Consider the following 12,142-nt stretch of genomic DNA (forward strand, 5'->3'; position numbering starts at 1 on the left):
GCTCTTAAATCATGGGATTAACAATCCCAATTTATAAGTGAGTTTAGATGGGATTAGAATCGGAGAAAAAAATTTATACATATTTCTTTCATATATAACATTATTTTTTATTTGTAACCTAAAATTTAATTAATTAATTAATTCATGATTTACTTGAATTTATTTTTGTTTTACTTTTATAGTCTAATTAAATTGGTAATTTACTCCAATAAAATTAACTATTTAATAATTTGTTACAATAATTGATTGTATTAAATTTAATGATCACTAATTTAATATTATAAATAATCATGGAAATTAATAATACAAGTAAATAATTGATTTTATATATACATTATTTGCTAACTTTTTGATAAAATAAAATATATCTAAAAAATCTTATAAAAATTAATTAAATAATTTATTAGTTTTATTAATTTATAATTATTTATTATAATTATAACTACCCAATAACTAATTTACTACATATTTAATGCTCTTGTTAATTACCTTTAAATTAATTTTAATTATTAGTCTTTAATATTCATAAATATTTTTTATTTAAATATGATTTAACATTATCCAATCCGATATTGTACTAAACATAATACAAAATATAATATAATACATCTTAATCTAGTCCAATCTTAATAATCAGATCAATCCAATTATGTGCCAAACGTAACCAAAGGGTATAGGAAGGTACTTAACTGTTGCTCTGATTTTTCTATTTACTAACACAGAGAAACAAGTGCCCAGCAAACAATTTTGTTAGTCAGGAGTCAGGACCCAGAAAAGCAGAGGTCAATTTTGCCCATTAATCTTTGTGGAAAAACTGAGACTTGCCTCTTTTGACCTCCTTAACTGATCAAAGACGCCATCCTTTTTTCATTTTTTCCTTCGTCAATCGTCGTGCATTACATTTTTAGGATTGATATGTTGGCATTTTGTAATATCGTGATGGTTCATATTCTTTGTAGATTTCCGTTGAAGCTAAACGAAGCATATAAATTCGATTGCTGATTTGACAAAACAATACTATTGCCACCCTCTTCATCAAGGTGCACATTATTATGACAAATGGGTATTGAAAAGCACAGTTTGTTGCTTTGATTTGGAATTGATCGACTTTTCTATTTGCTGACACCGACATTATCTTCGGAGAGATAATGCCCAGTAAACAAGTTGGTTAGTCGCTCAAGATCCAAAAAGCGAAAGGTCAATTTTGTCCATTAATCTTTGTGAAAAAGCTTTTGAGTGTTGCCTCTTTTGACCTCCTTAACTGATTAAAGATGCCATCCTTTTTTTCTTTTTTTCCTTCGTCAATCGGCGTGCATTACGCTTTTAGGATTGATATGTTGGCATTTCTAATATCGTGACGGTTCATATTCTTTGTAGATTTCCATTGAAGCTAAACGAAGCATATAAATTCAATTGCTGATTTGACAAAACAATACTATTGCCACCCTCTTCATCAAGGTGCACATTATTATGACATATGGGTATTGAAAAGCACAGTTTGTTGCTTTGATTTGGAATTTATCGACTTTTCTATTTGCTGACACCGGCATTATCTTTGGAGAGATAATGCCCAGTAAACAAATTGGTTAGTCGCTCAAGATCCAAAAAGTCAAAGGTCAATTTTGTTGATTAATCTTTGTGGTAAAACTTTTGAGTGTTGACTTCATTGACCTCCTTAACTGATGGGTAGAACTACAAAATCCACCATTTTCATTTTCTGGATAATTGATTGAAGACGCAATCTCTAATTGTGGTTTTGGTTTCTCAAAATTAAGGTTAAACGTAACAAAAATATGTCATTGATTTATAATTTTTTAATCCAACTATGAAAAGAAATACATTGATTCACCAACCAATTTTTTAAATAACAAACAAATTAAAAAAATTGAATAAGAAAATAAGTACTGTTTTATCTTTTTTTAATAATTTTTAGATTTATTTTACAGTATGCAAATCTTTTTCATTATTTATAATTTTTCGATACAAATATATAGTCTGTCAAGGTTTATGTAATTTACGTCACAAGTTTGTTTGTTGTTTTATGTGCATAACTTGTCAATCAGTTAATCTTTACATAACCTAAATTGGAGTTATTATCTAATAAGAGATCTTTTAAGTTAGGGATGGCAAAAAAATCGGGGTCTAACCCGCATCCACAAATATTCGAAAGATCCAGATCCGAATTTGAAAAAATATGTATCTGTATTTTAAAAAATGCAAATGCAGAACCTCAAATCTAAGATCCGTTTGGATCTGGATGCAAGTGAATCCAGAAGATCGGATATCCAAATCTGCATTATTTTTAATTAGATTTCAATTAAAAAATATATATGTTAAATTATTTATTTAATATGTATAAGCATAATTAACTCTATAATTTTCCTTGACTTTCAAAAATATGTTAAGAAACTACTAATACGACTAATAATAATAATAATAATAATAGAATATTGTAATGAATTGGTTTGCCTTACATTTTTTTTCTATGTTTGATTTATATTGTGAAATTTTTATTTGTGGATTTATAGTATTGTTGTATGTTATTTATGTTGAATTGATATTAAATTGTTGATTATTGGATTATAATTGGATCTTGTTTGATATTATTAAGTAAATTGTTGAATTTAAAATTATATTTGAATTTACTACTATGCAGATTTGGAAATCCGAAAAATCTGCCCGCAATCCATGCAGATTTATCTGCATCTGAATCCATATATTTTTTTGCTTATCTAAATATCAAAACTTCAATACAGATCCGGATCTGGATTTTACCATCCCTACTTTAAGTTATTAAGTTAAGAGATAAAATAAAAAATAAGTAAAATACACACTCTAATTCAGTGTATTTTGTCACTGCATAAACCTGTTATGGCTTATGTATTTTACGTCATAAGTTTGTTTGTTGTTTTATGTTCATAACTTGACAGTCACTTAATTTTTCACAAAATCTAAATTAGAGTCATTATCTAATAAGAGATTCTTTAAATTATTAAGTTAAGAGATAAACTAAAAGATACGTAAAACACACACTCTAATGCAGTATATTTTATCATTCGAGTTTTTTTTTCCTCATATTTTACCTTAGCTTAATAACTTACTCTTTGTGATGGAAAAATTAATTTATTTTGCTCTTTCCATGAAGGATAATTTTGTTCTTAAAGTTTGAGATATTTTTTCAGTTAGTCCATAAGAATATTTTACTCATTTTGTTTGGTGCTTTTTTTGTTCTAGTTATGAAATTTCATAGCCATTTTAAAAGTTTAACTTTTAATTTAGTCTGGTGTACTTTAAGATCATGAGTTTGCCTTTGACAATATATCTCAATTTAATTAGATCCAAAGTTTTCTAAATATTTACTATTTATATATTTATCATCTTCATCAAAGTGCATATTAATTATTATAACGAAAGGGTATAGGAAGGCACAGTGTGTTGCTTTAATTTTTCTATTTACTAACAGACATATCTTATGAGAAACAAATAAATGCCCAGCAAACAATTTCGCTTGTCAGGATCCATCCAAAAAATCAGAGGTCAATTTTACCCATTAACCTTTGTGGAAAAACCATTCAGAGTCGACTCTATTGACCTTCTTAACTGATTGAAGACGCAATCCTTTCTTTTCTTTCTTTCTTTTTTTCCCCCCTTTGTCAATTGTCGTGCATTAAATTTTCATAATTGATATGTTGGCATTTTGTAACACCTTGACGGTTCATATTATCTATTGTATTATCGTATTATATACACATGCTGCCATGCAAATTGATTTTTTTAACCTCATGGTGGATAAGTAGTTTGCATATGCGGCTTCCATTAATCTCGCTTTACTTCATGCGTTCACTAATTAATTGATTTCATTTTTTTTAATTTATGAAATTTCATACTCAGTTTAAAAGCCAAATTTTTAATTTAGTCTGTTGTAATACAATATAAGATCATGGGTTGGCCTCGAACTATCTCAATTTGGATCCAAATTTATATATTTATTATATCGAAGCAGTTGTATGTTTATCAAAGTGCATATTATTATGACAAATAGGTATTGAAAGGCACAGTGTTGTTTTGATCTGGAATTTATAGACTTTTCTACTTACTAACACAGACATAATCTTTGGAGAGATAATGCCCGGTTAACAAGTTGGTTAGTCGCTCTGGATCGAAAAAGCTGAAGGTCAATTTTGTCCATTAATTTTTCTGGAAAAAATTTTTGGCGGTTGACTTCGTTGATCTCCTTAAGCGATGGGGAGAATTACAAAATCCAACCATTTCATTTTCTGGATAACTGATTTAAGACGAAGTTTCTCATTGTGGATTTGATTTCACAAAATTAAGCTTAAGCGGAACAAAACTTGTCCGTTGTAAGTGAGATAAATATTTCCATCCTTGTTACATCCCCAACCATCGTACATCATTGACTTTTCCAAAAGAATAAGCTATAAAGTAATGGTTACTTGACTTTTCAGATTCTTGAGCCCCATCAGCAAGAGCAAGAAGTTATTGAGCCTCATCTAACATGCAGAGTAACTTTCCCTTTATTTAGAACAGAAATTGAATTGAACATAGAGTAAAGATTTAACAATAAAATCAGCTACTAATTACCCATGAGTAAATTCAAAATCAGGTACTTAAACTAACTGGTCTGTCTGAACAGCTGAACCAGCTTCAAATAAAAATCTAACAAATTAAAATATATTCTTATGAACATTACACCGAAAATTTTAGATTAATAAATATAAGAGGATCATGTGCTGTGATCATACAATTTGAACATTAAGCTTTCCGAATCCGCAAAGCAAAAATTTTAAACTTGAATTAGGAAAAAAAAATTTAAAAATTATGCAATAATAAAACCAAAAAAGAAAGATTAAGAGATTTGATGTTTTACCTTCTTTCAACTGTATGAGAAAGGAGTAGAGACAAATTGTCAATGTAATTATTATTGGCGACGTCATTGACCGATACGTCGTCGGATAGAATTCTTATAAGTAAGTTAATTGATTTGTACCTTCAAACCTTACCAAGATTTTTTTTTCCTTAAATATCACGTAGTTTGAATCGTATAGAGAAGCTTGCCGATTCAACCATGCCTCTGAACTCGATGAGATATCCAAGTTTTAGGGTTCAAACACTTCATGTTGTGGCCTGGATGGATAAACTCAATGCCTCAATCCCACTTTCTTTAACTAATGTGACCAACTTAACTATCTGACATTTTGTTAAAAATTCACTTTTTGATTCAATTTTTTATGAAATAGAATTTTTTTTCAGTAATAATGGATATTCTAAATTTCATCTTAAATGATATGTCATTCTTTAAGTGGATGATAAATACGACATCATTTTAGATAAATTTTTAAAATAAAACTCTCTTTTTTTTTCTTTCACATGTCGCTCACTTGTTGGAATAGAATTAATTTTAACATAACTAGTATTTAATTTCTTTGTCAATCTTAGTGCATTGCTATTTTACATAAACTAATGTTGACATCTTGGTAGATTGGACAGAAATGTACTATTTAGTCTCCATTAATTAGTTCGGATACATAAAGTGTAAATGGCAACACATATGGACCAACCAATGTAGCTAGCCTACTTTAGAGGTCTTAACACAGAGAAATTCTAGAATACATTTGATGTACTACAACCAATTGATGCATGCATGACATGTGTAATTGAATTTAATACAACCACCATTTACATGATAGATTTTCAAAATAAATACACACATGTCATAACATCATTTGCTTGTTGTATAGTTGACATGGTACCTTTGATGTATTCTAGAATTTCTCCTTAACACATGCTGCCATGCATTGACTTTTCGACTTCCCCGTGGATAACTCATTCGTCGTGCATTATAGAAGAAGCATACATACATACATACATACATACATACATACATACATACGTACATACATATATATACATAAATTTTTTAATTCATGTGTTTAAAATTCGGGGAAAATCTAGAAAAAATTAAAAGCATGAGTTTTAAAGATTTTTCGGAATTTTCTAAACTTTAAAATCCCCTACAAAAAAACTAACATATATACATACACACAAAGATTTAATAAGGCCTCAATTGACACATGACTAACAAAATTAATGAAAACCATTTTTTTCCCTAACAACAACTAGTCTACCTTAGAGTGGTTGACTCATTAATTTGTTGCCTCACGTCATTGATTCTATAAATTTGCCTTTCAGTGTGTTTCTTTATACATCCATCATTCCTAGATGTTTATTTCTATCTGCCTTGTCTAGCTAATCTTAGTTTCTTGTTGTTCTCATCTTTCACTTTTCTCTATTGTTTCTATGATTATCGAGCCTCGGTTGATCTTCCATTACGCAATGATGTCACCAAACTTGAAAAATAATTTAGTAATTTTCTCACTCATTTTTTTTATCCTATTTTGTGCTTCAAATTTTCCACCGGTTGTTTCTTTTTATTATATGGAAGAAGCCCACGCACTTCTCAAATGGAAAACTAGCCTTCAAAATCATAATAATGGATCTCTCCTATCTTCATGGACTCTTAACAATGTCACCAAAACAAGCCCATGTGCTTGGGTTGGAATTCATTGCAACCGTGGTGGAAGAGTCAATAGTATTAACCTCACAAGTATAGGTTTAAAAGGTATGCTTCATGATTTCTCATTCTCATCATTTCCTCATATGGCGTATCTTGATCTTTGGCGCAATCAACTCTATGGAAACATCCCACCTCAAATTGGTAACATTTCAAGACTTAAGTACCTTGATTTATCATATAATTCGTTTTCTGGTACCATACCACCACAAATTGGCCACCTAAGTTATCTCAAGACCCTTCACTTGTTCGAGAATAAATTAAATGGCTCAATTCCTTATGAAGTAGGTAGGTTATGTTCTCTAAACTACCTTGCTTTGTACTCAAATTATTTAGAAGATTTAATCCCTCCATCTTTGGGAAATTTGAGCAACTTAGCTACCTTTTATCTTTATGACAATTCACTTTCTGGCTCAATTCCAGGTGAAATAGGAAACTTGAGGTCTCTTTCCGATCTAGAATTGAGCAATAATAAACTCAGTGGCTCAATCCCTCCATCTTTGGGCAATTTGAGCAACTTAGCTACCTTGTATCTTTATGAAAATTCACTTTCTGGCTCAATTCCATGTGAAATAGGAAACTTGAGGTCTCTTTCCGATCTAGAATTGAGCAATAATAAACTCAGTGGCTCAATCCCTCCATCTTTGGGCAATTTGAGCAACTTAGCTACCTTGTATCTTTATGACAATTCACTTTCTGGCTCAATTCCAAGTGAAATAGGAAACTTGAGGTCTCTTTCTAATCTAGCATTGAACAATAATAAACTCAGTGGCTCAATCCCTCCATCTTTGGGCAATTTGAGCAATTTAGCTACCTTGTATCTTTATAACAATTCACTTTCTGGCTCAATTCCAGGTGAAATAGGAAACTTGAGCTCTCTTTCTAATCTAGCATTGAACAATAATAAACTCAGTGGCTCAATCCCTCCATCTTTGGACAATTTGAGCAACTTAGCTACCTTGTATCTTTATAACAATTCACTTTCTGGCTCAATTCCAAGTGAATTTGGAAACTTGAGGTCTCTTTCCAAACTTAGTTTAGGGTACAATAAACTCAGTGGCTCAATCCCTCCATCTTTGGGCAATTTGAGCAACTTAGCTACCTTGTATCTTTATGAAAATTCACTTTCTGGCTCAATTCTAGGTGAAATTGGAAACTTGAGGTCTCTTTCCGATCTAGAATTGAGCAATAATAAACTCAGTGGCTCAATCCCTCCATCTTTGGGCAATTTGAGCAACTTAGCTACCTTGTATCTTCATGAAAATTCACTTTTTGGCTCAATTCCATGTGAAATAGGAAACTTGAGGTCTCTTTCCGATCTAGAATTGAGCAATAATAAACTCAGTGGCTCAATCCCTCCATCTTTGGGCAATTTGAGCAACTTAGCTACCTTGTATCTTTATGACAATTCACTTTCTGGCTCAATTCCAAGTGAAATAGGAAACTTGAGGTCTCTTTCTAATCTAGCATTGTACAATAATAAACTCAGTGGCTCAATCCCTCCATCTTTGGGCAATTTGAGCAACTTAGCTGCCTTGTATCTTTATGAAAATTCACTTTCTGGCTCAATTCCAAGTGAATTTGGAAACTTAAGGTCTCTTTCCACACTTACTTTAGGGTACAATAAACTCAGTGGCATAATCCCTCATTCTTTAGGTAACCTAACCAAATTGGCTACATTGTATATTCATAACAATTTACTTTCTGGCTCAATTCCAAGTGAAATAGGAAACTTGAGGTCTCTTTTCAATTTAGAATTAAACAATAATACACTCCGTGGCTCAATCCCTCTATCTTTCAGAAATTTGACAAGCCTAATAAGATTACGTCTCGATAGAAACTATCTAAGCAGCAATATATCTGAATCTTTTTATATTTATCCAAACTTAACTTTCATAGACCTTAGCCACAATAACTTTTATGGTGAAATCTCATCTGATTGGGGAAGATGTCCAAAGTTAGGCACTTTAGATTTTTCTGTAAATAATATTACTGGCAATATACCTCCTGAAATTGGACACTCATCTCAATTAGGAGTTCTTGATCTTTCATCAAATCATATTGTTGGCGAGATTCCAACAGAACTTGGCAAGTTTAATTTTTTGATCAAGCTCATTTTGGCTCAGAATCAGCTTTCTGGACAGCTATCTCCAAAACTTGGGTCACTCGCTCAACTCGAGCACCTTGACTTGTCTTCCAATAGATTAAACAATTCGATCCCAAAAAGTTTTGGCAACTTGGTCAAATTGCATTACTTAAATTTGAGCAATAATCAGTTCTGTCGGGGAATTCCAATTAAATTGGAGGAGTTAATTCATCTTTCAGAGTTGGATTTAAGTTATAACTTTCTCAGAGAAGCAATACCATCTCAAATCTGCATTTTACAAAGTTTGGAGAACTTGAATCTTTCCCACAATAGCCTCTCAGGTCTCATTCCAAGTTGCTTCGAAAAAATGCGTGGCTTGCTACGCATTGACATATCCTACAATGAGTTACAAGGTCCAATTCCTAACAGCACAACATTCAGAGATGCTCCAATAGAAGCACTATAAGGGAACAAAGGATTATGTGGAGACGTCAAAGGACTTCCATCTTGCAAAGCATTAAAGTCAAACAAACAAGCTTTGAGAAAGATCTGGGTTGTTGTGGTATTCCCTCTCTTAGGGATTGTTGCTCTTTTAATTTCTTTGATTGGACTGTTCTTCAAGTTTCAACGAAGAAAGAATGACTTACAAACACAACAGAGTAGCCCTGGAAATACTCGAAGTTTGCTTTCAATGTTAAATTTTGAAGGAAAAATTGTCTATGAAGAAATTATTAGAGCAACAAATGACTTTGATGATGAGCACTGCATTGGAAAGGGTGGACAAGGAAGTGTTTACAAAGCTGAGCTAGCTTCTGGAGAAATCGTTGCAGTCAAGAAATTCCATTCGCCACTCCCAGGTGAGATGACATTTCAGCAAGAATTCTTGAATGAAGTCAAGGCATTGACCGAAATACGGCATCGTAACATTGTGAAATTTTATGGCTTTTGTTCACATGTCCGGCACTTGTTTATAATTTATGAATACTTTGAAATGGGTAGCTTGGCCATGATCCTAAGCAATAATGCAGCAGCAAAGGATTTGGGATGGACAAGGAGAATGAATGTGATAAAAGGTATATCTGATGCATTGTCTTACATGCACAATGATTGTTTCCCACCAATTGTTCATCGAGATATATCAAGCAAAAATGTGCTGTTAGATTTCGATAATGAAGCTCATGTTTCGGATTTTGGAATTGCCAAGTTTCTCAAGCCAGACTCATCCAATTGGACAGAACTTGCAGGCACATATGGATATGTTGCACCAGGTATGTAAATTATTATTCAAGCTTGTACTGTGTAAAGATGATAATAATAAAATAATAATTCTTTTTTTCCCCTTTTCAGAGCTTGCATACACAATGAAAGTTACTGAAAAGTGCGATGTGTACAGCTTTGGAGTGTTGGCATTGGAAGTGATAAAGGGGAAGCATCCAAGAGATTTTATTTCCTCAATGTCCTCTTCATCTTTGAACTTGAACATAGCACTCGATGAAATGTTAGACCCTCGGCTTCCAACTCCATCGTGCATTGTTCAAGACAAATTGATATCAATCGTGGAAGTCGCCATTTCATGCTTAGATGAGAATCCTGAATCTAGACCAACCATGCCGAAAGTGTCTCAATTGTTGAAGATCTAGTCAATTGAAGATTTAGTCATGCTTGTGAATAGCCTATTTTTCTAAGTAATCGGTCTGGTCCTTTGAAATCGTTTTCTAGATTTTACCATATCACAAGGGGTAATGCTTGTAAGTCATGTTGACTAGAGGTATCTTTTTCATTTTATGAATAAAATCTTTCCTCACCTCACACGGTTAGAGGTTTAATTATCCAATAGTGTTTGTGATATGTCACTCCAACATCGTTGCCTATTTTCAAACTTTCACCCTCAATTTCTCTTCCCAGTTCAGTTAAAGCCTATCAACATACTGTCACCTACATGATGAGGTGCTCCATTACAAGAAGCAAAGCTTCTCTTGAAAAGAATTTCAAGTACACATTAGCAAATATGTTACAATGTCTTCAAATTTTTTATTGTACGTCCTAAATAGGCTGATAATGTTCCTAACTTAACCATTGAATGGTACACATTGGGACGTTTAACAAAAAACTTAGGAAGTATAACAAAAAGAAAAACATAAATAAGAAATGAAGAAAAATGTGATTGTCGTAGTCATGCAATAGAACTGGAATGCAAGAAAATACCAATTAAGAAAACAAAACACTCTAAATGTTTTCATTTCGTATCCTAGATGCTCTATACATTATTGAAAACCCACTATTATGCCCCCCTCTGTCTGTTAACTTAGCACTTACAATAACGTCCTCGATATTCATCTTCCACAGCTAAATAATTTAATAAAGCATTAGACACCATTCAGATATGTATCTCTGTAAGAAACATATATTTGAAAGTTCTTAAGGAGCTCACAGAACTACCTAAATGGAATTTTCCCTCCCAAAAAAGTGAGGTTAGTCAAAACTTGGGTTGGGGGAGATGAACATGTAAGTTAGAACCACCTGAGTGTTGACTGGAACCATGTCAGTCATGGCAAGCAATGCAACGCGAGCTCGCTCTTAACATATCCAGGTGGACAACTGGGCCTACCAGTTGCTGCTACAAAGGTGGCTTGGGGAAAAGAATTACTGATGAACCATCACATTGTTGTTATCCAAGGCATGTACCAATGTTACATCCGTGTGTTCTCCAGAAAACGAAATTGACTGAACCCAATCATTTTAAGTTCTCTTGCTATGTTGTTCAAAATTCACTTATGTTCTTACTGCAGCTAGTATATTCCTAAGTAACAGCTTTGATGAATAAGATTTGTAGGGGATTTACCTAGTCTGTGCCTGCTAGATGAAAAGTTTGAATATTATAAAAATTTAAAAGAAAAAACCATGTCGCTAGCTGCATTTTGATAACATATGTATAGACTCTGACTCCCTGGCATATCAAGAAGAATCGCCCAATTGAAAGGAAGGAAAGTTTTTGAAATGTAGACTTACAACATGTTCTCAGTTTCTTTGAGATAAATCACTAAAAAAATTGGCAAAGGTCACATATTTAAACATTTTTAATAAGTTGTGCATAAACCATTCATTTATTACAGCAAGCAAATTTAATCTAGTAGGAAATTATAATTCATTGGTTAAAGCGATATTGCTTTTTTACCGATACTGCCGAAAGCATGCTCAGATCTTTTCATTCCTTGCTTCCATCACTCCCTTCCCCTGATTAAGTAAGTTATTTCGAAAAAGAAACCCCGTTGATTGAAAAGCATATGTCAACAAGGCCATATATACGAACATTTACTCAAACCAAACAATTTCTACTCAAAAAAGGCCAGTTACTACATTTACGAGCAGCTGCCGAGGTGGATTCAGATCCTCAACTGTGATAAGACAGACCACAGATTGTGAACAGACTTCAAATGCCCATGTCACCCTCCCTCAGAGTTATC

General features: G+C 32.5%; 2 protein-coding genes across 5 annotated transcripts; both read left to right on the forward strand.

The window, feature by feature from the left end:
- Positions 1-6,206: 6,206 nt before the first annotated feature.
- Positions 6,207-9,146, forward strand: LOC127898637 (probable leucine-rich repeat receptor-like protein kinase At1g35710). 4 transcript variants are annotated; one of them, XM_052433112.1, is made up of 2 exons: positions 6,207-7,178; positions 7,323-9,146. In XM_052433112.1, the coding sequence occupies exons 1-2, from the start codon at positions 6,319-6,321 to the stop codon at positions 9,142-9,144; spliced, it is 2,682 nt and encodes an 893-aa protein (XP_052289072.1). In that variant the 5' UTR covers positions 6,207-6,318; the 3' UTR covers positions 9,145-9,146. The 4 variants fall into 4 exon arrangements, with proteins under 4 accessions (XP_052289072.1, XP_052289071.1, XP_052289073.1 ...); XM_052433111.1 differs by having other exon boundaries at positions 6,207-7,034; positions 7,179-9,146; XM_052433113.1 differs by having other exon boundaries at positions 6,207-7,034.
- On the forward strand, positions 9,146-10,507 carry LOC102627219 (MDIS1-interacting receptor like kinase 2-like). Its single transcript, XM_006489718.4, has 2 exons — positions 9,146-9,946; positions 10,026-10,507. Exons 1-2 carry the CDS (start codon positions 9,370-9,372, stop codon positions 10,316-10,318), a joined length of 870 nt encoding a protein of 289 aa, XP_006489781.2. The 5' UTR covers positions 9,146-9,369; the 3' UTR covers positions 10,319-10,507.
- Positions 10,508-12,142: the final 1,635 nt, after the last annotated feature.

Source organism: Citrus sinensis, chromosome 9 (genome assembly GCF_022201045.2).
Source record: "Citrus sinensis cultivar Valencia sweet orange chromosome 9, DVS_A1.0, whole genome shotgun sequence".
Taxonomy (NCBI): Eukaryota; Viridiplantae; Streptophyta; class Magnoliopsida; order Sapindales; family Rutaceae; genus Citrus; species Citrus sinensis.